This window comes from Podarcis cretensis, assembly GCF_951804945.1.
Source record: "Podarcis cretensis genome assembly, chromosome: 4".
NCBI lineage: Eukaryota > Metazoa > Chordata > Lepidosauria > Squamata > Lacertidae > Podarcis > Podarcis cretensis.
This window is the reverse complement of record NC_137173.1, coordinates 34,400,313-34,427,665: the sequence shown is the minus strand read 5'-3', so window position 1 is coordinate 34,427,665 and position 27,353 is coordinate 34,400,313. Positions and strand designations below refer to the sequence as shown.

Here is a 27,353-nt window from a genome sequence, read left to right as displayed (position 1 = left end):
TGGGCCTAAAGGGTAAATGGACAGCAATGATAATGGCAAGGAGGGGCAGTTGGGTATCTGAGAATATCGTGCCCAAGTTCCTCTCGGAACCTGGAACCAGCATTAAATAAATGCATCAGATGAACCATTTTGGTACTGAAATGTGCTTAAATGTAAGAGAGAGGGAAGGGGAGATTAGCAAGCAAATCCCCTCTCAGTTGTATTGATGATGTAGTGACATTTCTCTGATGAAAACAGGAATGTCCTATTCCATCCCTTCCAACATTTCTCTGGCAAAAATAGGAACGTCCCAAGGAAAAGTGGGATCTTCTAGGATCAAATCAGAAAATGGGGCAGCTTTTGTAAATTCAGGTCTGTCCCTGGAAAATCGGGACACTTGGAGGGTCTGGATGACTACCTGGGCTGCGCACACACCATACATTCAAAGCATATGACCCCCCCTCCCAAGAATCTTGAGGACTACGTAGCTACAATTCCCAGCATCCTTAGCAGGGGGAGGCCATGTGTTTTAAATGTGCTTTAAATAAAATTGTGTCTATGCAGTCTTGAATGGCTTTAAAAGGGGATTGGACAAATTCATAGAGAATAAAGTTATCAGTGTCTACCAGTCATGATGGTGGAGTATGGCCTTCAGCATCAGACTAGGTATGTTTCTGAGTACTGGTTTCCGGGGGACTCACATCCTGTTTGCAGACTTCCTGTAGGCATCTGATTGGCCACTATGAGAATAGGATGCTGGACAAAGGAGATCCAGAAGTGGGGTTCTTAACTCTTTATTAGAAACAGAAAACGTTGGCCTGGTCATAATGCATGCTAGCTTATGCAATCATGGCTGGCTGTTTTGGTGAAAGCACATTGTGATGTTAAAGCGTGTTCTCCTTCATGGAGAGCTCAAGTTGCGGTGGGGGCCGCCAGAACACTCCAAAGTTGGGGGCAGGCTAATTGATCGTTGGCCACTGATGTGATTGGACTTCCCTTGTTGTTGGGAAGAAGTTAATGTTGCCATTTGTTGATTGACAGCCAGAAATGCTAAAACTCCTTGCACTAGGCTAGGGCTTCCTCTTTTCGCCCTGTGCATCGGATTGCCCATCCCCCTCTCCCTAGAATTAGGGTTGTTCGCTTTGACCTTGCTATGCCTGTCATGGGGTCGTCTGCTCTTGGGGCAGGGGCCCGGTAGGAATTTTGTCCATCTGGCTGGTTGGCTGGGGCCATTTGGTTTTTGCCTACTGCGTAGCAAATCGTCACAACTTGTAAGGTTGCGGTTACGCATTGGTTTATGGTTTGGTTGGTTGAGGGGCATGGATTGGCTGTGCCTGCCCCTCTAATGCTGCTGCTGCAAGGTATTCCATTAAAGGAATTGGGGGCTAACTATTGCTTGTCCACTCTGTCAAGGGGGCTCGGGCCATAGCAATGAGCTCCTAGTTGCATTTGGGGAGGGCTGAGGGCAGCTTCCCAGCTCCGTCACTACCCCCAAGTGTATTCCCCTTTTCTGACTTTCACATCGTGCAGAATGTCAGTCTGTCCCCCATGGTGGGGGCAGATAGTCGCAACCAATGCCTAAGCAACCACTCACATTTTTGTATTTTAATAAAGTTGTGGCCAAAATTATGCCAAAAACCTTAAACAAAAATTCTGTGTGATGTGTGAGTTATTGGGGTGGCCCTGGGGACCTCGACACACAAACAGATCCAGACATAATTTATAAGGAAGTTACTGAACAAGTAATTGAGAAAGATGATTTCTGAGTTTTAATGCCCCCCCCCCCATTCCTCATGTTTCTCTTACAGACGGATGTTCCCTGTCTTAAAGATCAGTGTCTCGGGCTTGGATCCCAATGCCATGTATTCTTTCCTGCTTGATTTTGCTCCGACTGACAGCCACCGCTGGAAGTATGTGAATGGAGAATGGGTCCCAGCTGGAAAGCCAGAGCCGTCGAATCACAGCTGTGTCTATATCCACCCAGACTCTCCCAACTTTGGGGCGCACTGGATGAAGGCTGCGGTATCTTTCAGTAAAGTGAAACTTACCAACAAGTTGAATGGCAATGGGCAGGTATGGCACCCTGTTTCCTCCATGCCTCTTGGCTTTGGTTTCAGGCTTCTACCAATCAAGAAATATCAAGGGTGCATTTACGCAATTAGAAGGGCCCTTAGAGGCCTCTTCACCCACAGATGCCAATTATTCCATGGAGTCCAAATGTAAACAGGAATAAACAGGTCTTAATTGGGGCTTTCAGATTTTAATGGAATCCTTGATGTTAAGAGAGACAGAGTGCGCTGTGGTTTAACCATCAGGGATGTTTCCCCCTATAGTTTTTTCTTGTGTGTTAAGGTTTTTACACAGGACTTCAGAGAAGGGGGAAATGATTGTGGGTATTAAGGTTTTGTTTTCTCCCCCATGCCGTTTGGTGCATAAGTGGAATGTTGGCAATAGTCAGGTACTCGAATAAAAGGCTTCTCCTAAATGAAATAATTACTGTGCTTGCTTTTGCTTCATGATAATTATCAATATTCCATTGAATCATCTTTGGCCTTGGGAATAATAATAGAAAACATGTACTTGTACCAGAAAATAAGTGGCATTCTCTCCGAGACCCTTAAAAATGCAAAGAGGAAAGTTGGCTCTGTTGGGCTGTCTGTAGCTTTAGATGCATATTAAAAACAATGTTACGCCTTGTCTTTGACTTGTTTTGTGCAGAACTCTTGTATTGGAACAAAACTGTCAGAAAACCCATTAGCAAGCAACGGGTGAACTTTCAATCTTGTATGCTCTAGTTTGTTGGTGGTCACAGGCAGTCAGGATCTTAATGAATCTAGCCTTCTGAGAAAGATATGAAGTGGGAAATGGCGCTCAGTATCACATCAGATAAGAAAACAGAGACACAGAGGACCCCTGGCTTGCCAGTTCAGTCACACAGCGGAATAGTAGCAAACCTGAAATGGAATCCTGGCTTCCCAAATGGTGAGCCTATATCCTAAGTACAAGATTGTTCAGTCATGGAAATGAATAAAGAGAACTGGGAATGGAATGCCATTAATCCTCAGTAGCTCCTATTCTAAATAGTTAGTGATAGACAGTAGCTGCATATAAACTGCAATACAGATGTCTTAGCTGTTGTGGTGGTGCCTAAACACTCATGCAGGAAGAGGAAGAAGAGTTTGGATTTGATATCCCGCTTTATCACTACCTGAAGGAGTCTCAAAGCGGCTAATATTCTCCTTTCCCTCCCCCACAACAAACACTCTGTGAGGTGAGTGGGGCTGAGAGACTTCAAAGAAGTGTGACTAGCCCAAGATCACCCAGCAGCTGCATGTGGAGGAGCGGGGCCGTGAACCCGGTTCACCAGATTACAAGGCTACCACTTTTAACCACTACACCACACTGGCTCCCTGCAGTGCTGTAGTCCCATGTTTTTTGTTGCGATGGTGGTGCAGCTAGATAATTTTATTTCTTGAACCTAATGGTCTTAATGGGTGGGAGGGGGGCTTTTATTTTTTTGAAAACTTGTTTTTATTATTTTCGTTAAATATTACAAACAACAAACATAACCACACAAAATTATTTCAGTTATAAGTTTGTACATAGCAAAGCACAGTACAGAAGCAAGGAAAGTATCCACCAGTGCGATTTTGTGAGCACTCTGCTCTCATGCAATTCATGTTATCACAAGGATACTGTGCCTCGTGCGTGATGCCCCCACTTTCAATGAGCCCTCATGTGGCCTCTCCACATACAAGCCTGAGAGACCAGTGGATGCCCACATATCAGGGCTGAATGATTCACAGCTAATTTACATTCTTTTTCTCCCATAGTATGACAATGCATTGGGACGGCCCTCTTGGTTTGCCTAGTTTTTCAGGCAGTTGAGGTGATCGGGGCTACTGATATTTGTTATTTTTTTAAAAAAATACCGCACATCTGAGTGATTCCAAGAGAGATATGTTGTGCTGCATGATTCCTTCAGCTAGCTCTCCAACCTCTTTCTTGCCTCAGTAGTGCTTCCTTTTCACACATGTGTGCATTCACACATAACTTTCCCTCTCCCCTAAGCTGGAGTAGGTAAGATAGAGCCATGTAGGCCAGGGGGAGGCCAACATGGTGCCCTCAAGATGTTTCGGACTACAACTTCCATCATCCTTGGATATTGGCCATGCTAACTGGGAAATGATGGTAGATGTTGTCTATAACATCTGAAGGGCACCATGTTGGCTACCAATGATGCAGACCAATGATATGGAATTGAATAAGACATTAGACCTGATCCAGGGCTAATTCAGACTATGCCTAAGCCCCACTGAAGTCAAAGGAACTAAGCAGTCTCAGCTCATTTCAGTTTCATTGCTTTCAATGAGACGTGATCACAATTAGTTTTTTTGTTGATTCAGGACCATTATTTCTGGTCAATCTCTGCCTCACTTTTTCTTGCCACAGATTATGTTGAATTCTCTGCACAAATATGAGCCGCAAGTTCATATTGTTCGAGTTGGAGGCCCACACAGGATGGTAATGAATTGTTCCTTTCCTGAAACTCAGTTCATAGCTGTGACTGCTTACCAAAATGAAGAGGTAGGTGGGTATAAAACATCAAAACAGCTGGGAATTGTTTAAGAAAAGCCTATAACTGTGTACGCTAAAACCAGTGATATGCTTCTCTACTTAAATGCTAAAATTAGGATGAAAGGGGTGGGTTTTTTTGGTTAAAACTGTATTTTAATCTTGATTGTAAGCCACCCTGAATATCCTATAGAACGGCAGGATATAAATGATGATAAACAATTTAATATAGAACAACAATAGTCAGCCTTCATCAAAATGCGACACTTCCACTTATTTATTGTTCTGTCCACTTTCATAGTTGGATGGTCAATTTTATGTTAAGATCTCATCTTTTTAATGTAGAATTTGTTAGACCTATTCTGTGCCTAGTTTTCTCTCTCTCTCTCTCTCTCTCTCTCTCTCTCTCTCTCTCTCTCTCTCCTTACTGCAGGTAGCCTATGGGGAAAAGTATTGAGCCCTATTTTGGCCTTTGAAGTAAACATATACGGGATCAATGTTCCTGTGTATATTCCCTACACATCCTCCTAAGTCCAATATGAAGGTCTGAAAGCAGATTTTAAGTGTGATTGGGTGAATATGCTTGGAATCCTCCTTGCAAACAGAAACCTTGTGTTATCCAGGTGCCCAGTCATGCACGTTCTAAGCATGTTCACTGAACCACAAGACCTGTATGCTGAACATGGAAGGTCAGAAGTGGCATTAATGTACATAGGGAGAATGGAAGGAGGTTGTCTTTGTGTGCATGCCCACCCACTCTGCCCACTTTTAGTCACATGTGTTTCCCCTAAACACCAGAATAGGGCTTTAGTTCTTGCTTATTTTAATGATGCTATGTAAAGGAGAAAGAAACAAATTCTATCCATGTTGTTGTGGCCTTTTAACCATCTTTTTGGCTTCTCTAGGGACACTGTGGATGTTGGCACTGGGATGCTGCCCAATAGCATATGGAACAGAAATTCAGGGCCTATAATTCATTTTCTTCCAGCAGCAAACTAAATGCCACTGCTTCATAAGAGGGCAGTCCTTCAGTATAGTGAACCCACTGACTTATAACTACATGATTAAATAGAATGCAAGTTTCCGCGAGAGTGATTGCCTCTGGCAAAACTTACTCTGGAAAATGGCAGGCTTCAGATGATCAATTGTCAAACGTCAATTTTTCTTGCTAATGCAACTCTTTTTCTTTTTCCAAACTCAAGATAACAGCTCTCAAGATCAAGTACAACCCCTTTGCCAAAGCTTTTCTGGATGCAAAAGAAAGGTGAATTTATTTCCTAATAAGCCTCATTATACCTGCTGCCCTTTTGTGCTGTAGTGACCTCAGATAATTGTCCCCAGGCTTGCTACTTGCTCTGTTGGCAGAATAAACATGTAAGGTGCACTGTGATGATGGGGCATTAAAACAATAACAACATTTGTACCCCATACTCCCCACAAGAAACATTCTGGACTTTCCCTCATGTTTCCCCCTCACAAAAAGCAGGTAAGGTTGAAAAATAATGATCAGACCAAGGTTACTCAATTAATTCCATGGTTAAATGGGGAGGCATCTGTGTGGATGTAGTTTTGCTAGAAATGAAATAACCTTAATAATGCTATCTTTCAGAAACCACCCCAAGGATGCTTCAGATATTGTCTCTGAAAGTCAGCACATCACATATTCTCACTGTAAGTTTTGCTTTTTGATTTCTTTGTCATATTTGGGAATGCCAATGACCAATTGGCTCGAGCATCTTGATCTGTCAGTGGTTAGTACCAGAAAGGCTTCTGGGCGGATAACTAACCTTCTAACATCAGGAACATTACTTCTATTTTCAACAGCTACCATTTGACTTATACTTCCCCTCCCCCTCCCAGCTCTACCTCCTTTGATTAGCATTGTATGCCGGATATCATCTGGTTGTTGATGGGATGACATATAACCAGAAGGTTTCTTCTACCCACAACAGTTTGTTTGCTGCTTATTTATTTATTTATTTTGTCCCCAACCTTTCTGTTGTGTGCTGCTTGCATGCTAAGCCATTTGCACTTCCTAAATTACCAGCATGCTAAGCTGGTTGCACTTCCTTCATTACCAGATTCTTACGGTTTTCTTAGAATCATAGAACAGACCCTGAGCATCATCTAGTCCGTTGTTGTTTAGTCGTTTAGTCGTGTCCGACTCTTCGTGACCCCATGGACCAGAGAACGCCAGGCACTCCTGTCCTCCACTGCCCCCCGCAGCTTGGTCAGACTCATGCTGGTAACCTCGAAAACACTATCCAACCATCTCGTCCTCTGTCGCCCCCTTCTCCTTGTGCCCTCCATCTTTCCCAACATCAGGGTCTTCTCCAGGGAGTCTTCTCTTCTCATGAGGTAGCCAAAGTACTGGAGCCTCAGCTTCACAATCTGTCCTTCCAGTCATCTAGTCCAATTCCCTGCAATTCAGGGATCCCAACTAAAGCATCCATCACAGATGGCCATCTAATCTCTGCTTAAAGACCTCCAGTGAAGGCGAATCAATCACCTTCCAAGAGTGTACATTGCACTGTGAAACAGCTCTTACCATCAGAAAGTTCTTCCTGATGTTGAGTCATAATCTTTTGTAACTTGAATCCATTGGTTTGGGTCCTACCTTCCAGAGTAGGAGACAACAAGCTTGCTCCATCCTCCATGTGACAACCCTTTGGATTTTTGAAAATGGCTGTCATATCTCCTCTCAGTCACCTCTTATGCAGGCTAAAAACATACCCAACCCCCTCAAGAGTTCCCCATAAGAATGGATACAAAAACCTATGGAATATGCAGAAATGGTGAAACTTACTGGAAGAATAAGAAATCAAGACAACAAAACTTTTACAAAAGAATGGAAATGGTGTATTGAATATTTACAGATAAATTATAAACAGATAAAAATATTGGCAGGATTATTGTAATAACCTGCAGTTTTATAAGAGTATATATTTAAAGAAGATGATTAAATGCGTAAATTATGTTAATTATGTTAATTATGTAAATTATGTAAATTATGTTAATTATGTGGGTTAAAGCCTCAGCGCCTAGGGCTTGCCGATCGAAAGGTCGGCGGTTCGAATCCCTGCGGCGGGGTGCGCTCCCGCTGCTCAGTCCCAGCGCCTGCCAACCTAGCAGTTCGAAAGCACCTCCGGGTGCAAGTAGATAAATAGGGACCGCTTACCAGCGGGAAGGTAAATGGCATTTCCGTGTGCGGCTCTGGCTCGCCAGAGCAGCGATGTCACGCTGGCCACGTGACCCGGAAGTGTCTCCGGACAGCGCTGGCCCCTGGCCTCTTAAGTGAGATGGGCGCACAACCCCAGAGTCTGTCAAGACTGGCCCGTACGGGCAGGGGTACCTTTACCTTTACCTTTATGTTAATTTGGATATGCAGAAGGTATTACAAATAAATTTAAGGAACCTCAGAAAGAGGGGGAAGGAAGTCAAATTTTGAAATGTCAAAATGATTGTAAAATTAGTGAAATGTATAAAATAAGTGAAATGTATAAACTTGAAAAGTTTAAATAAATAAAAGAGAAACTTTAAAAGAGAGAGAGAGTTCCTCATAAGGCTTGGCTTTATGTTGATAGTGAAACTAAGGCTGTTTGGGTATCTTAAACTAAAAGAATTCCCCCCTCTCTTTGAGCCTGAAACATTTTTGGTAGATTGTGTGCGCGCACACACAGAGGCAAAGAAAGGGGCTTTGAGATTGTCATTTGCTGTTATTTTCCTTGATCAATGCTCTTTTCTGAATGTCTCTCTAGTGGGTGGCTGGTTGATTTCTAACCCAGATGCCATGTGCACAGCAGGAAGTTCAAGCTATCAGTATGGTGGGACTTTTCCTCTTCCTGCCTCCCATTCTCACCATGGCTGTGAGCACTATTCGACCCTTCGAGGACATAGGGCTGTTCCATACCCTGCTTCATACATGCAAAGAAATCACTCTCCAACAGGTAAGTTCTTGGCCTGACATTTTAAAAAACTATTTATGGGGAAAGAGCAACGACCTAAAAAGCAACAATGACCGCTCCCCACTTAAAACGGGGGGCGCCCTTTGCGTGGACGTGTGCAGCCCTGGATCTGGAGTGGCCCCATCAGCATAGGCTTTGCCTTCCCTCAGGTGGGATACCTGGAGGTCCCCGCCTACCCCAGTGAGTTGCCCAATCCCACCTGGGGGAAGCGTTGCCAGGGAAACCAGGCCAGGTAGGGGGGGGATTACCTGCCCACACAATAGAGGGTGGATCTTAATTGGTAATCCTCACTTGGCTCCAGAGCTTCTCCCACCCTACCCACCCTCAGTTAATGTCTTCTTTTGCAGGTTAACTTTTCTTCATAGGTTTTGCAGGTTAACCTGTCTCCACAGGTATGCGGGCGCTGCTACGATAAGGTCGCTGTTAAAGGGCCGGAAAGGAATTTCCCTGCATTGGCAGGTTTCGCCTTTCCCGTAGCAAAACGTCACAACTTTGGCGGTATCAGGCCTTGGGTGGAAACCTTTAGTCCATCTTCCTCTTTGCGGCGGCGATACCAGGGTTCCCCGTTAAAGGGGTTTTTGAAGGGAGGCTTTGGCCGTACGCCGAAAGGTCGTCATTGCTCTCCCCTGTGGCGGCGTAACGGGGGCGGCTATCTCTGCTTGAACATATGTTCTCCAGAGCTGGCCCATCCCCCCCCCACACTGGATAACCCTGATGCTCCCTAGGTCCCCGGCTGGGGACTAGGGAGGGAGAACGCCCAATGCCTGACCCAAGGTCTACCCACATTTGAAATTTAATAAAGTTGTGGCCAATTTAATCCCATAGCACGTTGTCTAGAGTCGTTATTCCACATGACGGGGGGGACCGCTCGGGATCTGGGGACTCCGCCTGTCCACGCAATAAGGAAGCACACAATTTACATTGCAAATGTTAACAAGTGCAAATCAAAAGGCAAAGAAACTGAGAGAGTTTTCCTAGGAGAACTTTCCCCTATTGATTCCACACATGGATAAATGGTTCCTATTTCTTTTTTAAATTAAGGGCAAAGATATTTATGATCTCAAAGAATTCCCATTCCCAAGTTCATGAGTGCATCTTAGGCATCTCTTTTCTGCAATACCCTCCCTTACCTCTTGAGATGTGGGGATGGCAATCACCGTATTTTTTGCTCTATAACACGCACCTGACCATAACACGCACATAGTTTTTAGAGGAGGAAAACAAGAAAAAAAATTCTGAATGAAACAGTGGATGTATCATTTTTGTGCTTCATGCTGTGGCCACAGACATGTGATTTGATGGGGAGTTTGGGGTTGCCCAATGCAAAAATCCTGAGAATCCATGTGGATCTGTGCTTTGTAACCACGTTTTTGCACCATTGTGGCCCCAGGCAACAGTGGGTGTGTGATTTTTTTGGTGCAGGCTGTAGCCATGGACATGTAATGTGATCTGATGGTGAATTTGGGGTGACCCAATGCAAAGATCCTGAGGATCCATGTGGATCCGTGCTTTGTAACCACGATTTAAGTGGGGAGGGAAGGAAAAACACAGGAAGGCAATTAGGTTAGGTGCCTTTTAAAAAGAATTGGTTGGCAGGAAGGCAATTAGGTTAGGTGCCTTTTAAAAAGAATTAGATAAATTACAAAAATATTTAGCTATTAGCTTTCCATGATTCTAGATTCAGGTAGGTAGCCATGTTGGTCTGATGCAGTCAAAATAAATAAATAAAAATAGTCCAGTTGCACCTTAGAGACCAACTAAGTACCGTATTTTTCGCCCTATAGGGCGCACCGGCCCATACGGCGCACCTAGTTGTTTTTTTTGGGGGGGAAATACAGAAAAAAAATTATTTCCCCCCCCCCGGTGTGCGGCTGGGGCGGGGGAAGCCCGAGCTTCCCCCGACCCCAGCCCCCAGAACAGGCTGCTATCCGCAAGCCTGGGGAGCCCGGCGGGAACTCCCGCTGGTCTCCCCAGGCTTGCGGATATCTGCCCGAAGCCCGGGGCGCGCTCCGCTGCGCTCCCCAGGTTTCGGGCTGCAGGCTGTTGTCCGCAAGCCTTGGGAGCCCGGTGGGAACTCCCGCCGGGCTCCCAAGGCTTGCAGATAGCTTCCTGAAGCCCTCTCGCTCTCCAGGCTTCAGCAAAAGCCTGCATTCACCCCATAGGACGCACACACATTTCCCCTTCATTTTTGGAGGGGAAAACGTGCGTCCTATAGGGTGAAAAATATGGTATTTTCTGGGTACGAGCTTTCATGTGCATGCACACTTCTTCAGATACACTGAAACAGAAGTCACCAGACCCTTATATATAGTGGGAGGGTGGGGTGGGGTTTTTCTCAGTAGGGTAGTAGGAGATGGGTGATTGACTCAATGGGTATGGTAAACCTGTTTACGACTGCAATTAGTCCTACGGGAAAATGACCAAATGCAGATGACCAAAAATAGCTTTAGCATGTGTAATGAGACAAGAATCCAATATCTCTATTCAGAACCGGTCTCGCCATTCGCTCAATAACACGCACAGTCATTTCCCCTTACTTTTTAGGAGAAAAAATGTGAGTGTTATAGAGAGAAAAATACGGTAGGTTAGGTAAAGGTAAAGGGACCCCTGACCGTTAGGTCCAGTCGTGACCGACTCTGGGGTTGCAGTGCTCATCTCACTTTATTGGCCGAGGCAGCCGGCGTACAGCTTCCAGGTCATGTGGCCAGCATGACTAAGCCGCTTCTGGCGAACCAGAGCAGCACACGGAAACGCTGTTTACCTTCCCGCCAGAGTGGTACCTATTTATCTACTTGCACTTTGACGTGCTTTCGAACTGCTAGGTTGGCAGGAGCAGGGACCGAGTTTAGTAAATGCCAGCAGTGCCCTTTAGCTCTCTATATTGGACAAATAGGCCAAACCCTCTGCCAAAGGATAAATGGTCATAAATCTGACATCAGGAATCACAAGACAGAGAAGCCAGTTGGAGAACACTTCAATATTCCAGGACATTCAATACAGGATCTCAAAGCAGTTACAACAACAAATAAACAAATGCATTCTAATTTGTCATCTTAATATAATAGTGTTAGAAACATGTCACTGTTGCTAACAACTTCTGCTTCCTTTTCTAAAGTGAATTTGATAGAAAGCAGCAACAATGAACTTCAAGTGCCATCGGTCCACGAAGGCTGGGCTGCAGTACCCTCCAGTCACCATGGCAACTTGCTCCCAGTGCCACACAACAGTGGTACGGCCACCCCGGGTCCGAGGTAAGCACACCATTGATTTGCAATTGCCCATCGTATCAGCAGCAGCCACCGAGCAACCTTGGAGAACCATCACGTATGACAGTGGCCTCCCTGGATATGAATAAGTCTCTTCTTGCTCAACCTTCTCCACAAAATTGTGGAGGAAATGGGTAAAAGTGTGGTCTACACATGCAGCAGAATGAGATGGTAGAATACTAAGATTGTAGAGTGGATTGTTTCACTTGGAATGGCAAGGAAGGGATTCAGTTTTTCCATGGGGGGAAATGGCCTGGAAGTGAAGCACCAGTACAGTAGGGAGAAAGGCTCTAGCGTAGCCTTACCTTCCATCCTAATTTCAACTTGGATGTAGCTGTAGACAGGGGAGTATTCCATTTGTTCGAAGGATGGCATGTGAGGTGGCAGAATGAGAACGGATTCAAAAATTGCATGAACCCAGGTCCCAGTAGAGACTATGGATTCCAATCTTGTTGTAAAACAATGAAATAACAATGTATAACTTTAAGACAAAAACTCTGCCAATAGTGGGTGGCCTTTACACCTGGTCAAAAAAAGAGGACATGCAATTGCACAATCTTTTCCAATCCTAGCTTATATGCATGGAGCATACTTAGAAATAAATTAAATAGAAATGCAATACAACCCACCATAGTGGAGCAGACTGGGTGAAAACTGACTGGGAGTTTTGTATGTCTGCTTAGTGCGCTGTCTAGGTGCAAGTTGTTGACAGACAGCTTCAAGATCTTTGCTTTTGCTTCTTACAATTATTTAAACTGACCAAACAGCCCTTCAAATGAAAGACTAACCTCTGTACAGTAGGACACAAGGCACCCTATTTAATAAAAGGAGCATTGCACCTTTTGAAAGATTTCCATTGCTTCTGTTTGGCTGTGATTTTTTTCAAAAGGACTTAGGGCTAATGGCTGGCTAGTTTACAAGAAGTGCTTTACACACAGCATCCCTAGTAAAGGTAAAGGGACCCCTGACCATTAGATCCAGTCGTGGCCGGCTCTGGGGTTGTGGCGCACATCTTGCTTTATTGGCTGAGGGAGCCAGCATACAGCTTCCGGGTCATGTGGCCAGCATGACTAAGCCGCTTCTGGCGAACCAGAGCAGCGCACGGAAACGCCCTTTACCTTCCCGCCGGAGCGGTACCTATTTATCTACTTGCACTTTGACGTGCTTTCGAACTGCTAAGTTGGCAGGAGCAGGGGCCAAGCAACGGGAGCTCACCCCATCACGGGTATTCGAACTGCCAACCTTCTGATTGGCAAGTCCTAGGCTCTGTGGTTTAACCCACAGCGCCACCCGCGTCCCTCAGCATCCCTAGAGACCACTGCAAATTTCAACTGTTGAGTGTTGTTGTTTTTGCTTTACTTTGCTTCAGTCACTATCCATGCCTATGGACAGTCAGCAACAATGCCCTCAATGTGGCCAACCTTGCGAGTGATGCAAGCAGCAGCCCTCCTGGACCATTCCTGAGAAGCAACATTGCACTGCCTGCCACATCGTCCTCTGCTTCAATTCCTTTGCAGGGTACAGTTGCCAGCAGCATGGAAGCACAACTGGAGCCCACTTTCTCCAGGTTAACAGAGTCCACCTGGGCATCTGTAGCCTCCCATTCGTTTTAAAGGACCACTGGGCAGCACAAGAATGCCTGGTAGCACCCTGGACAGAACAGGATTTAAGGCTGCCATTCTTGCAGCAAAGAAAAGAACATATTTAGTGATGTGCCGGCTTTTCCACATCTTGAAATCTTGGATGGTGAATTGGGCAAGTATCGTAGGACCAAAAGAAGAACAGGAGACCCCTTCTGCTCTTGCAGTTCCCAGCCTTACAGGCACAGAGTAAAACAAATCCCGATGACTAACTCTTGCTACCAGTCATGTCAAATAAGAGAGGAGGAAAGACTCCCATTACGAAGACATAGAACTTAAAATTATTTCAATCTATTTTCATATAGGTCAGATGGTTTCTCAGGAACATATTCATTACTGAAAGACATCACAGTGCTCTCCTTGAACACTGTCTCTTGAAAGGACATTGCCATGACTTCTTCAGAGTTTAAGCTATAAGAGAGACCAAATGAGTAAGGATATATCTCATTGAACTAACTTACTGGTGAAAATAAGAACCTATTCTGCTCATCCTATTCAACCATCCCTGCTTTGAATGTCTATTGTAGGTTGTAAGTGCTTTAAGATCAGAACTGTGTCTCTTCATGTTGTGAGCAACACTTAGCATGCCGACCTGGGAGAGGGGAGATTTTCATTGTATTCCCATCAGCAAGTTCATCCAGCAGATGTTAAATCTAATTTTTTGTAATGCTTGGAGTCCTTTTGGTGTTTATAAAAATACTTTTATAAGTGCTTTGTAAAGGCCTTATATGCTGTTCTCCTATATGGAAGATTCGCTGTGTTATTTATTCTGCTCACACAGTGGACAGAATGTTGGACTACATTGATCTGATCTAACAGGGCTCTTACATTCTTATGACGGTTGCACTCATGCAAGTTGTGGACTTGCAATCGTACATATTTTCATTAACAAGCCATGTGCACAACCAGATGATCAGCCACAGCTAGTGGCAATCACTTCATTTATTTTTCTTCACTTGGCTCAGTCACAAAAATAAATCAGTTGCTAATCCATGACCACACATTGAAGTTGGTCAATATGAGCAGGTGCCCAGGGAAGGGCAAAATTGCACAAATTAGTCCTATGATCATCCATCTCCAACTTTATAATATGGTCAATGTTACTTCCTTTACTATTGCTATGTAGTGTTCATGCATGAAGAATGCCATCATGTTCTAACACTGCTAAATGTTGAGTACACTCCATGGCAGATGAGTTCACCATCCAAGAGATTTGTGGTGTGCTTTCATGATCTTCTTGAGAATTAACATGTCTTGGCTGGGTGTAATAAAAATGGAAAATATTATTTTTGAATTTCTACCTGATTCTAGTAGAAATAAAGGAACGTACTGCAATCCAATAATGTCTGTTCAGAAGTAAGATCTCTTGTGGTCAAATAGGGCCTACATCCAGGTCAGTTGGGTATAGGATTGCCACCTTAAATGTGCCATCTTACACTGATATGTCAAGAAAGAGGAAAAGGTATTCAATTTGCATTCTGAATTCGCTTGCTCATTAACAACATTCATAAATGACAAAAAATGAGACTCAGGAGCATTTTTAGTTTCACATTTGCAAATGCTCTTAGGTAGAAGACCTATCAGCTTCTTCTACCTGTAACACCTGTGCAGAAGGAGGACACCTGAAATAACATTGGCCATTCCACAGGCTGCACATGCCAACTCTGAGCTCATCACTAACAAGGAGGTGCCAGCCAGAGAGAATAAGAGAAATGTAAAATGATTTTCTCCCCCAGACATATTATGTGGGTGGAGGTATAAGCTTGTAAGTTGCAAGGAATGCTCCCCCCAAAAAATATTTCACACCTTATTTTTCTTACACGTTAATTGGAGAATGGCCTGGGAAATGCATCACATTATGGGGCACAGGATTAGCAGCTCCAGTGCAGTTTTTAATCCAACAACATGCACACGGTAGCGATTGTATCTGGTGCCACTGGCAGGCTGTGGCTTCACAGAGCATGTTTGACACAGAAATGCTCTCGCACTGCTGTTCACATATTACAAGGTGTACGTTGTTCCAGAAGGCAGGCACCAATTCTCTGGGACCAGAATAAACTTTGCAACACACTCTCCATTCACCTCCACTCCCATCCTTTGTCTGGTTTGAAAAACTGTAAGGGAAAAACAGGTCCCTTTTGAAACACTGGAGGACTGGTGGGCTTGTTGAAGAGGGATATTGGGAGGAATCCCTTGCAGCAAAGAGAGAGAGAGAGAAAACACAAAGCGTTTTGTGGCACCTTAAAGTCTGACAAGTGTATTTGCAGCTTAAGCTTTCACAGTCTACAGTGTTTGTACTTAAAAGTAGACATGGCACTGTGGCACGAGTGCATAGTCATTATAGATAAATTACAATTGCCCTTTAAAGCACTTCTCCCTGCCTTTGCGACTTCGTTTTAGTTCCTCTGGAGAAAAGAGGCTGACCTCACATTTGTTCTAGGTCTTGGAAGTCCTATTTATTTATTTTATTTCATAAGGTTTCTACACCACCACTTGATTGTAAAATACTTCAAAGCAGTTTACGAAAAGAAAAAAACAAGAAAATCAAGGTGGAAAATCACAGCCACTCTCTGGCTATTATGTTATTTGCCTCTCTCTCCTGCTGCTCTCCCAACCTGGCCTGTTACCCACTCCTGTCAGTGCACAGGAAAACACATACTTGCAGAAGGTTTTTGCGAGGATGATAGGGGAAACCTTGTACACAGCCATTGCCTCAGCTTTTTGGAGGAAGGGAAACAAAAACAAGCATGTAGTTTTAGGCTGAAATCTGAAGGTCCCTGTGAAGGCGTCCTGAGGTTCATGGGATTTTTCAGATCTTAAGAATGTAAGCAGAGGCTGCTGGGTGTGGCCTGTCTAGTTGAGCATCTGGTTCTGACCATGGCCAACCAGATGCCTATGGAAAACTGAAAGGAGGACCCGAGTGCAACAGCTCACTATCCTCTGAGGCAAGAGAGAGACCTTTGTCCTTGTAGGCGTCTTCCTTGAAGCTGAAGAAAGCTCTGGACCACAGCTGTTGCTCCTGGAAAGATTGCACTTCCAAAGCCACACTTCTCTGCCATGGGGGAAAATAATGCACACCAACCCTCCAGATGCTAGATTTTATTATCCTCCAGTTGGAATCAATGGGAGTGCAAATTCTATTAAAAACACAGTGGTACCTTGATTCTCGAACGGCTTAGTTGTCAAACAAATCGGATCCCGAATGCCACAAACCTGGAAGTAAGTGTTCCGGTTTGCAAACTTTTTCCCAGTGTGCCTAGTCACTGTAGCTGTTTTGCCTTTATGTAATTACCACTGACCTTTCAGCATTTCCTGGTGCAACTGGACTTCTCTGCGACCCATCCCCTCTGCAGGGAGGTGGGACCAATTCGGATGGTCCGCCCCCGCCACTTAATGGATCCAAATGGTTTCCAGAGAGTGGTAGGGGATGCTTTATCCCATGTTGATGGCCTTTCAGCTGATTCCCTGGTGGCCCGCTGGAATGCGGAGTTAACCAGGGCTATCGACTGTCTGGCTCCGAAGCGCCCTCTCCGATTGCATGGAGCCCGGACAGCTCCGTGGTTTTCTTCGGAGCTGAGGGTGATGAAACAATCGCTGAGACGGCTAGAGCGTCGGTGGCAAAAAACTCACTCTGAATCTGACCGGACACAGGTTAGAGCTCAACGTCGAGCCTACCAAGTGGCGATAGCGACGGCGAAGAAGACTTTCTTCACCGCCTCTATTGCATCTGCAGAAAATAGTAGCAGGAGACTCTTTCAGGTGGTTCGTAATTTAACGGAACCACCTTTACCACCGGGGCCTTGTAAAGACCCCAAGATCTCCTGCAACGATTTTGCAAAGTTTTTTGCAGATAAAATCACTCATATTCGGAGGGAGCTAGACACCACCGTGGGAGCAGTGCCGGGGCGGGAGAGTGCTAGAGCTCTGTCTGGTCAAGTTGCATGGAATCAATTTCAATCCGTTACCCCCGAGGATGTGGACAGGCTGCTTGGACGCGTGAAACCAACCACCTGTCTCCTGGATCCTTGCCCATCCTGGCTAATAAAAGCAAGCCGGGAAGGGCTGGGCGATGGGCTCTGCGGGGTGGTGAATGCTTCCCTCTGTGAGGGAACATTCCCAAATCCGCTGAAAGAGGCGGTCATTAAACCGCTTCTTAAAAAACCATCTTTAGACCCGGCCAGTATGGCCAACTATCGCCCAGTCTCAAATCTTCCTTTCTTGGGCAAGGTGATTGAGCGCGTGGTTGCTGAACAACTCCAGGCACGCCTGGAGGATGCGGACCATTTGGATCCCTTCCAATCGGGATTCAGGCCTCATCATGGGACTGAAACTGCCTTGGTCGCGCTGGTTGATGACCTCCGGCGAGCTAGGGACAAAGGTGAGAGTTGTTTCCTAGTTCTGCTGGATCTCTCAGCGGCCTTTGATACAATCGACCATAACATCCTTCTGGACCGTCTAGAGGGGCTGGGAGCTGGGGGCACTGTTATACAGTGGTTTCGCTCCTTCCTCCTGGGCCGTGTTCAGAAAGTGGTGGTGGGGGATGAGTGTTCAGACCCCTGGGCCCTCACTTGTGGGGTGCCTCAAGGTTCCGTCCTCTCCCCCATGCTTTTTAACATCTATATGAAGCCGCTGGGAGAGATCATCAGGGGGTTTGGACTGGGTGTTCATCAATATGCAGATGATACCCAGCTCTACCTCTCTTTCAAATCAGAACCAGTGAAGGCGGTAAAGGTCCTGTGTGAGTGCCTGGAGGCGGTTGGAGGATGGATGGCGGCTAATGGATTGAGGTTGAATCCTGACAAGACAGAAGTACTGTTTTTGGGGGACAGGGGGCGGGCTGGTGTGGAGGACTCCCTGGTCCTGAATGGGGTAACTGTGCCCCTGAAGGACCAGGTGCGCAGCCTGGGAGTCATTTTGGACTCACAGCTGTCCATGGAGGCGCAGGTCAATTCTGTATCCAGAGCAGCTGTCTACCAACTCCACCTGGTACGCAGGCTGAGACCCTACCTGCCTGCGGACTGTCTCGCCAGAGTGGTGCATGCTCTAGTTATCTCCCGCTTGGACTACTGCAATGCGCTCTACGTGGGGCTACCTTTGAAGGTGACTCGGAAACTACAACTAATCCAGAATGCGGCAGCTAGACTGGTGACTGGGGGCGGCCGCCGAGACCACATAACACCGGTCTTGAAAGACCTACATTGGCTCCCAGTACGTTTCCGAGCACAATTCAAAGTGCTGGTGTTGACCTTTAAAGCCCTAAACGGCCTCGGCCCAGTATACCTGAAGGAGCGTCTGCACCTCCATCGTTCTGCCCGGACGCTGAGGTCCAGTGCCGAGGGCCTTCTGGCGGTTCCCTCATTGCGAGAAGCAAAGCTACAGGGAACCAGGCAGAGGGCCTTCTCGGTCGTGGCGCCTGCCCTGTGGAACGCCCTCCCATCAGATGTCAAAGCAATAAATAACTACCTGACATTCAGAAGACATCTTAAGGCAGCCCTGTTCAGGGAAGTTTTTAATCTGTGATATTTTAGTGTATTTTTGGTTTTTATGGAAGCCGCCCAGAGTGGCTGGGGAGACCCAGCCAGATGGGCGGGGTACAAATAATAAATTATTATTATTATTATTATTTATTTCCCTCAGCCCATACTACTTTTTTATTCTTCCAAAAGCCGCGTTTACAGATTTAGGCATTTAGGATTGACAGTCGTGCATCTGATAAATGGACCATGAAATCTTACCCTCAATAAATTTGTTTCTCTTTAAGGTGCCACAAGGCTTGCTGCTGTTGTGCGTATTGGTCTTAGGCTGACACAGAACTATACAACATTTCAGCCCCTAGGTGGCAGACTTAGTCTAAAAATCTTTCCCCAGGAATATTCACATGTATATAGATGGACCAGCAGTCTGACCTGGTATAAGGAGGAGTGGAAATGAGGGTGGTCTGTGTGCAAGGCGGTGGGGGGGGGGAGCTGAGAAAAGGGAGGAGAAGCGAGGGGAAAGTGGGTGAAGGTGAAAATGTGGGTGGGGGTGCCAAAAGGAAAGAGGAGGAGGCATGGGAATGGGGGTGAAGATGAAAGTGGGGTGCAAAATGGGTGGCAGAATAGGAGGGGATGGTGGCTACATAAATGGGTGGAAGGTGAAAAGAGTGCTTAGATTTTGCAATGTATGTAATCCATATGAGTGGATTGTGTGCAGGTGGCGAGGGGGCAGGCATGGCTGAAAAGTGGGGCTGCAGACTAGGAGTGGTTTCAGACACAGGGTTAAGGAAGGTGTAAAAAGAAGCTTAGCCTTTCCATGGGGCGGGAAAGAGAAGCTCTAGGGGAGTTAGAGTGGCAGCCCCATGTCATATATTAAAAGGTAATGTTTGTACACAAAATACAGTGGTACCTCAGGTTACAGATGCTTCAGGTTACAGACGCTTCAGGTTACAGACTCCGATAACCCAGAAATATTATCTCGGGTTAAGAACTTTACCTCAGGATGAGAACAGAAATCATGTGGTGGAGGCGCGGTGGCAGCAGTGGGAGACCCCATTAGCTAAAGTGGTACCTCAGGTTAAGAACAGTTTCAGGTTAAGAACGGACCTCCAGAATGAATTAAGTTCTTAACCTGAGGTACCACTGTATAAAACAATCATTTCTCATCCCTGAGAAAGTGGCAAGCAGATGTCTGCCTTCACCTTTCTTGTAAGGGACAAGTGACTACGAGATGTGTTTAAAGTCTTCCCAACTCTGTGGGCTTAACTTGAGGTTAACGGTCTGCCACTTGCTCTTCAAGGCAGATGCCCCTAGTTTCTTGGTTTTACTTTGAATGACACAATGGAAAAGTGACAGATTATGTAGTAGGATGTGAGCGACCACCATCTGGGAAGGGGAGAAACACGCATGGTGGGAGGAGAGACTTCAAAGGATGAGAGGAGATTGCGAGGGAGATAGTGGAAAACTTGGGTGAGTGAGGTTTGTGGGGATTATATTAAACACTGACAAACTAGCAAAAAATCGCTCGAACCTTTCTTTTTAAATGTTTATTTTATTTCAAACCAAGTAATAATAATACAAGTAAAAATAAAAATGTACCTCCCACCCCCAAGAGCAGTGTTCATCCCCTTCTCAAAGGTGGCTGAAAAAGAGATTGAAATGGGCTTGTTAAAAATAGAAAGTCTCAGTGTGCCATTTCATGCAATACTATTTTTAATCCTGATCTACTGTTTTATGTTTTATGTTTATTTAATTTTTAAAAATAAGAATGTACTGCAACCCCCACTGCTTTATTTGAAGATTCAAAAGGCATCTCATGCTGGTTTTTTGTGAGGAGAGTGGGGAGTAAGAGATTGACAGTGCAGTCTTATGTATGCCTACTTAGAAATTAGCTATGTGAGATTTGTGGGACTTACTCCCAGGTAAATGTGCTGAATACTTCATGAAATAATTTAGAGAAACAAAATCAGGGTGGGGCAATTTCACAGAACCATTTCTTCTCAGGTTGCTGAGGTAATTTCATGACTTTTCAGTCAAATCACTTTCTACTCAGCTCTACACTTTAGTAAGTTTATTAAGGACTGCAACCTTAATGGCACATGCCTTGTTGGTGGGTATGTCTATTGATCCTTCTCCCCCACATTGTGGCCCTTGTACGAAAGGCTTCCCAATAAAGTCAGACACTAAGGAACAGGAAATCAATGTCTACAGTATATAGTTCGGTATCTTAAATCAGCACATGATTCAACATAATGATGGGCAGATTCCATTTGGTTCAGTACATATTCAGCATCTTGAATAATTCTCAGGAAAAGGTCATCTGGTTCTTGAGAGCTTCTTTTCCACCCAAAACACTGACATGCACACTGGGACGATCCTGGAATCATGCAGTTCCATCTGGGAACTGAAGTTTAGCTTCACTTACCCCACATTCACCACATGACAGAGACCTGCCTGGAAATTCAACCTCTTCTCCAAATAACCCCAGTCCAGAACTAAGGAGGGTTTTGGATCTTGATGGGGGAGCAACAACAACATAAAATGTTTGAAAAAAAGCCATCAGGAAAAAGGATTGACCCAAATAAGAGAAAATGCTCACCAAAAGAAAGGAAGCTGCTTCGGCAAGTGGCTAGGTCACTGGGGATGAGTAAGTGCCCATTTTAGTTTCCCCTCATTTTTCCATTTTTAAGTTGAGCTTTCCACATTTTGACATAAGTTTGCGATTAAGAAAAAGAGTATTCATGAAAATTCACCAGCATCTTAATAGCAAATTTCTCTTAATATACACATTTTTGTATACCATCTTGCCCAATATAGACATTTTTTGCGAAGCAGTTTCTCCCCTGGTATTATGCATTTTTGGATGTTATGTTCACTAGTATATGCTTTTCGAATGCATACTTTACCCTGTTAGATGCATTATGTTGTGGGTGAACTGCATTACAACATTCAGAGAACTGCGAATGCCCAAGTAGGGCTGGGTTACAGCTATTGCTGTGAAAGTGCAAACTGCCAGGCAAAAGTACTCAGGAAAGAAGTGGTGCAGGGCCAGTGAGGGGTGTAGCTTGGGGACAGGCTTTGGCCTAGAGAGAGAGTCCTGAGGCCCTGATAAAGAGGCAGCACCTAGCCCCCATCTCTGACCTATGGCATGAAGAATTTGAAAGAAGACGACGAGAGGTGAAGGGCTAGACAGGAGCAGCCATGTCTATCCACATTGGAATTGGTGCTGAACATAGAGGGCACATGCCAAATCTCTAACTTGTGCAACCTAATGCTTATGGGTTGTTTTTCTGTCTGTTGTCTCACAGACCCACAGACCCACATGTCTCACTTTCATGGGTGGAAAGATGAAAGGGGGGAGTTTGCTTATTCTTTTAGCTGCCTCCTGGAAGGCAAAGATGGGGGATATTGTCCTGGGTCTTCATCCCTCCTGGGCTCCCCCTCTAAAGCAGGGTTCTCTCACAAATTTGCTGAGAGAGTAATGGCTGCTGCTTGGCTGGCGCAGTCTCTGCACTGCTAATGTATGACTCATCTCTGCCCAGAGAGACTCCTGCAGAAAACAAAGGGAGCTGCCTAGAATGGCAACCTGGTTCTCCAGAAGACTCATTTTGAGCAGCCTTCTACCCCCACCCCCACCATTTCCTTTTCATGTTGCTAGAAAAACAAGAGAAGAAAAGTAGTAAAACTGTTGAGACATAAAGGAGCAGGCTGGGGGTGTTTGTTCATTACTGGATCTGCTGGCAGGGAAGGGCTCTAGGACAACAATAACAGAAGAGACACTGCCAATTCTCAGAAAACCAAACTGGTCCCAGTACCAAGGAATTGCCATGATGAGAAAGATAAACATACACACACACACACATCTCTGTGCTGCCTGTAAAACACACACATGCAGAAAAGCAGTCATTTTATAACAAGGAAGACGACATAAAATGGTGGAACAATGATGTGCCTCTTATTGTGCACGTTGCACACCATATATTTCTGGTCAGGAAAAAGGCATACCAAAATGATGTTGCCTACTATTGCTGTTCTGTTCAGTTGGGAATGGTTTTACTGGTTTCCTATTTGTATAGAGTGGTACCTTGGGTTAAGAACTTAATTCATTCTGGAGGTCCGTTCTTAACCTGAAACTGTTCTTAACCTGAAGTACCACTTTAGCTAATGGGGCCTCCTGCTGCTGCCACGCCGCCAGCATGCGATTTCTATTCTCATCCTGAGGTAAAGTTCTTAACCCAAGGTACTATTTCTGGGTTAGCAGAGTCTGTAACCTGAAGTGTCTGTAACCTGCGATACCACTGTATTACATTGCTTCAGTCCACCCTGGATCCTTACGGTGAAGGGCAGGTCAAAAATCTGACAATTAAACAAGTACCCAAGCAAGGGTCAATGAGAGACTGAGTTCCCCCTTTTAAAAAACGTCCAGGTCAAGTCCTAATCACCTGTGTTCCTTGGGACTAGCTCTCCCACTGATCACAGAAGAAATTCTTTATGTTATTCTTTTGAAACAAGGACTTTGCAGCACAACCAGGCAAAGTGTGGTGCTGGTGTTGTGTAGCCTCCCTCTTGACACCAGTGTTGCTGCCTGCTGCTTATTTGAACGGTGTGTTGCAGGGCTGACTGGGGCCGTTGTAGGAGCACCATTTTGGCTCTGCAGCCCCTGCCCCATCCTTGTAAGCAGCAGCACCAGGAGGGGGCGCCACCCTCACTGCGTTGGGTGCTCCTAGCACAGGCGAAACCCACAGCTGAAAGGAGTGTCTCCCCAATCTCACAAAACCAAACCTGTAGTCTCTGCCTCCTAAAGTTTCCCTCATTGCTTTGCAAGCTCTTGCCTCTCCCCCCACATGCTGGCAGATGGTGTCAGGTGGCAGTTTAATGACTCACCCTCTGTTTGATGAGGGAAAAAAGGGATCATTTTGGCAACAGAGCTGAAAGACATTCATATTTAAGCCCTGCCAGTTTGGTAAGAATGTGCATGAAATTCAGAAGCTGATACAACCAGGATGCCAGAATATCTATGACTGGGTTGTTGTTGTTTTTAATGGTTACCTGCCCCACTATAGGTGTCAATCAATGCAATCATCTCAGCAATCATCGCCAATCAAGCTGCTTGAGTAAAGGATCAAAGGTGTGCCTATTTAACATATATTTCAGCTTTACTTCTCATTGCTTGTCATTTTCCCACCTCATTGCCATTCAGCCCCCATCTCACAATTTCCTGCTTCATATATATCATGCCAACTCAGATTTCATTTGACAAAGTGGGCTTGTGTCCATGAAAGCTTATGCCGTAACAAATGGGTTAGCCTTAAATGGCTTTTTAGCATTCTTACTCATCTAACACATATACTGTATGTGGATGTCAGCATGTGTGTACATAGTGACACCACCATTTTATATCACAAAATTAGACCCAGATTTGCCGGGAGAAGGATTTTATGAATTCTCAAAGCACCAACCAGAGGCAAACATGGTGATAAGGGATGTGTGCCTATGTGAGTGATGGTGATTTATGTGGACTGTGAAGCTAGTTTCACGACATGCAAAAATGATGTTAGCTATCATTGACCTGGCAGCACAAGCTTAAATGAGAGGCATCTTCAATCAGTGATATTTGCTCAGCAGAAGACAAAGGGCTCTTAGCTGACTGCATATATGATACCTGAGTGATAATGAGTTTGGCTAACATAAATAGAGTTTTGTTGACTTCCCATTCATTGGCTTCCATGTGCTTTCTTGTACTTCCTAACAGCGGCTAATACGAGATAAGAGAGGCAGGCTGAATGACATCGCAAGTCAGGCTTCTCCACCGATTCACAGCATGCTATAGTGGTTAGTACTCTGGGCTGTGGCTGCAGCAAACCTCAGTTAGAATCTGAGTCACTGTAAGTTGGTTGTGATGGCTGTCTATGGGACCACCCTGATCAAAGACAGCAGCAAAGCCCCTGGGTGCCAGTTGCTGGGGAGCACAAGTCTCAGGGAGATGTGGTGTTTTCATGCGCTGCTTGATGCTTCTTGGTGTCAGGGGCTGGACTGAGGAAGAATGGTGGGAGCTGTGTGTCCCCCCCCCCCGCACCTTCCTGAGAAGAGGAGAATCGTATAGATTTAGAACAGTGGTTTGCAGAAGGGCATAGTTCAGAGGCTGCTGAGGAGAAAAGCTGGGAAATAGTGGGGGAACAGCACCAGGAAGGAGAAACATTGGAGGAAAGACAGATAACAGGCCTCAGTGTCTCTTGAAAGCATCCCTGACCCCCCTCCCCAAATCAGGCGGGCTGTGAGAGTAGCAGAACAGAAAGAAAGCACTGACCAGCTGGCGCAGGGATGACATAGATTAGGAGGGACTGAAGGGGTGGACTTTACTTGTAGTAGAGACAGTGTTCCTTTGTCTCTCTGTGAATACTGAATATGTAAATTACGTGGTAAGAACTCTTTTCGGTTATCTGTGTTTTGACTGCCACTGGGGGCGGGATCGTAATTCCTTTGATACTTGGCTGCTGTGAAAAGCAAGACCCTGAATTAGATGAATCTCTGGCCTTAACCAATATGGTTTGCTTGCTTTTAATGTTCTTGTGTTTGCTCAGAAAGAGCATCACCTAATGCAGATAGAATACATAATACTTGTTTCATGTCAGCACGACTGATTAGCAGATTTGTGAAAACATGCTTTTGCACCCACCCACCCACCCTGACAAGCACCCTGACAAGGCACAAAAAGGCAGTAGACAGTTTAACAGATCAACCCTAAGTACCAGTTGTGTCAGTGGGTGTGGTGCCCATATACCATTGTGACATCCCCCATATCCTGCACTCACACAGCTGAGGATGCAGTGGTGGCTGTTGTCCATTGTGACCGGTAGGGTGAAAGGTCAGGAGACCAACAGTAGTTGGAGTCAGAGCCAACAACAGGCAGAGTTGACTAATTCTCATTTTTTGCCACAACCTCTTCCCTGTTCTGACAGAGCAACAGTGAGACTATGGAAGAGGAAACTGACTGGGTGTGCCACCCTCCAGACTGGTAGCATGTAAGGAGGCATGCTACTTGCTGAGGGCAGAGTGAGGTTGGTGGGCCAATCCCTCATTCAACCTAATGGACCAGCTTCCATTAACATGACAGAGAGGGGATAAATACACCACTCCAAAACGCACAGAATGCGGCGAAAATGACAGCCACTGAGTCCATGGCAACATTGTGGGTGCCATAGGCCCATGGAACCATGATATAGAGATAACACAGCGATGCTCCAGAGGGCATTGTGGAGATGCTGCAGGGAAGATGTGACGATATCCCTATGCCAGTCAGACATAGGAGGAGACAATCCATTTATGGTGGCATATAAATAAATCATTCAGAGTCAATCAGGAGGAGCACTACATGGGCCAATAGTGTATTTGATCATCTCTGTTCAGCTGTTGTAGTCATTATAGGTACCTAATGAGACAATATACCTGAAATGCATCCAAACTTTTAAAACGTACTGGCTCCCAGTACGTTTCCGAGCACGATTCAAAGTGTTGGTGCTGACCTTTAAAGCCCTAAACGGCCTCGGTCCTGTATACCTGAAGGAGCATCTCCACCCCCATCGTTCAGCCCGGACACTGAGATCCAGCGCCGAGGGCCTTCTGGCGGTTCCCTCATTGCGAGAAGTGAGGCTACAGGGAACCAGACAGAGGGCCTTCTTGGTAGTGGCGCCCGCCCTGTGGAACGCCCTCCCATCAGATGACAAAGAGATAAAGAATTACCTGACATTCAGAAGACATCTTAAGGCAGCCCTGTTCAGGGAAGTTTTTAATATGTAATGCTGTACTGTTTTTAACACTGATTGGGAGCCGCCCAGAGTGGCTGGGGAAACTCAGCCAGATGGGCGGGGTATAAATAATAAATTATTATTATTATTATTATAAAAAATAAAAAGCAGTCCTGGAAGGCTGCTACATTGGATGGAGGAATAGTAGAAGTTGGACTGCTTAATTCTTTCTCCTCCTGTTACTCTCTGGCTCAAATCTTGTTTTTTACCCATGGGGTGGATGGGAATTGGAACCTATCTTTTACCTGTGTCTCTTCCCCAACAGGTGAAAAAGCACTTTATGAGAGGTGAGTGGAGAAATGGTCAGGGGAAAGAGTTATGTAGCATCTCCCCCACAGTTCCTCCACTCGGATTGGCAGCCTATTTTTCATTCAGCAAAACTGGCCAGTGTCCGTCACACCTGTCTCCAGTGCAACATCTAGTTTGTCCCTAAGAAACTTTCTTTTCTAGGCTCCGTATTTCCTTTTTCTGCTGCACAGAGCGTCAACAACACAGTGAAAAACAGCAAGTGACATTTTCTTATGACAAACTTCCAACATTTTCATCATTAAATTCCATGCCATATTGAGAATGGTAATTTGCAGGGAAATATCACAAAAGCCATTTCCATTTCCATTTCGAAAATGCAGGCAAGTTGAAGGGTAGCACT

The 27,353-nt window shown here is 45.3% G+C and overlaps 1 protein-coding gene across 1 annotated transcript; it reads left to right on the top strand.

The window, feature by feature from the left end:
* Positions 1 to 1,791: 1,791 nt before the first annotated feature.
* On the top strand, positions 1,792 to 14,735 carry TBX19 (T-box transcription factor 19; the record flags this gene model as incomplete). Its single annotated transcript, XM_079974012.1, has 7 exons — positions 1,792 to 2,052; positions 4,432 to 4,566; positions 5,757 to 5,818; positions 6,164 to 6,225; positions 8,313 to 8,501; positions 11,635 to 11,770; positions 13,155 to 14,735. 7 exons carry the CDS (start codon positions 1,792 to 1,794, stop codon positions 13,396 to 13,398), a joined length of 1,089 nt encoding a protein of 362 aa, XP_079830138.1. The 3' UTR covers positions 13,399 to 14,735.
* Between the last annotated feature and the right edge of the window lie 12,618 nt (positions 14,736 to 27,353).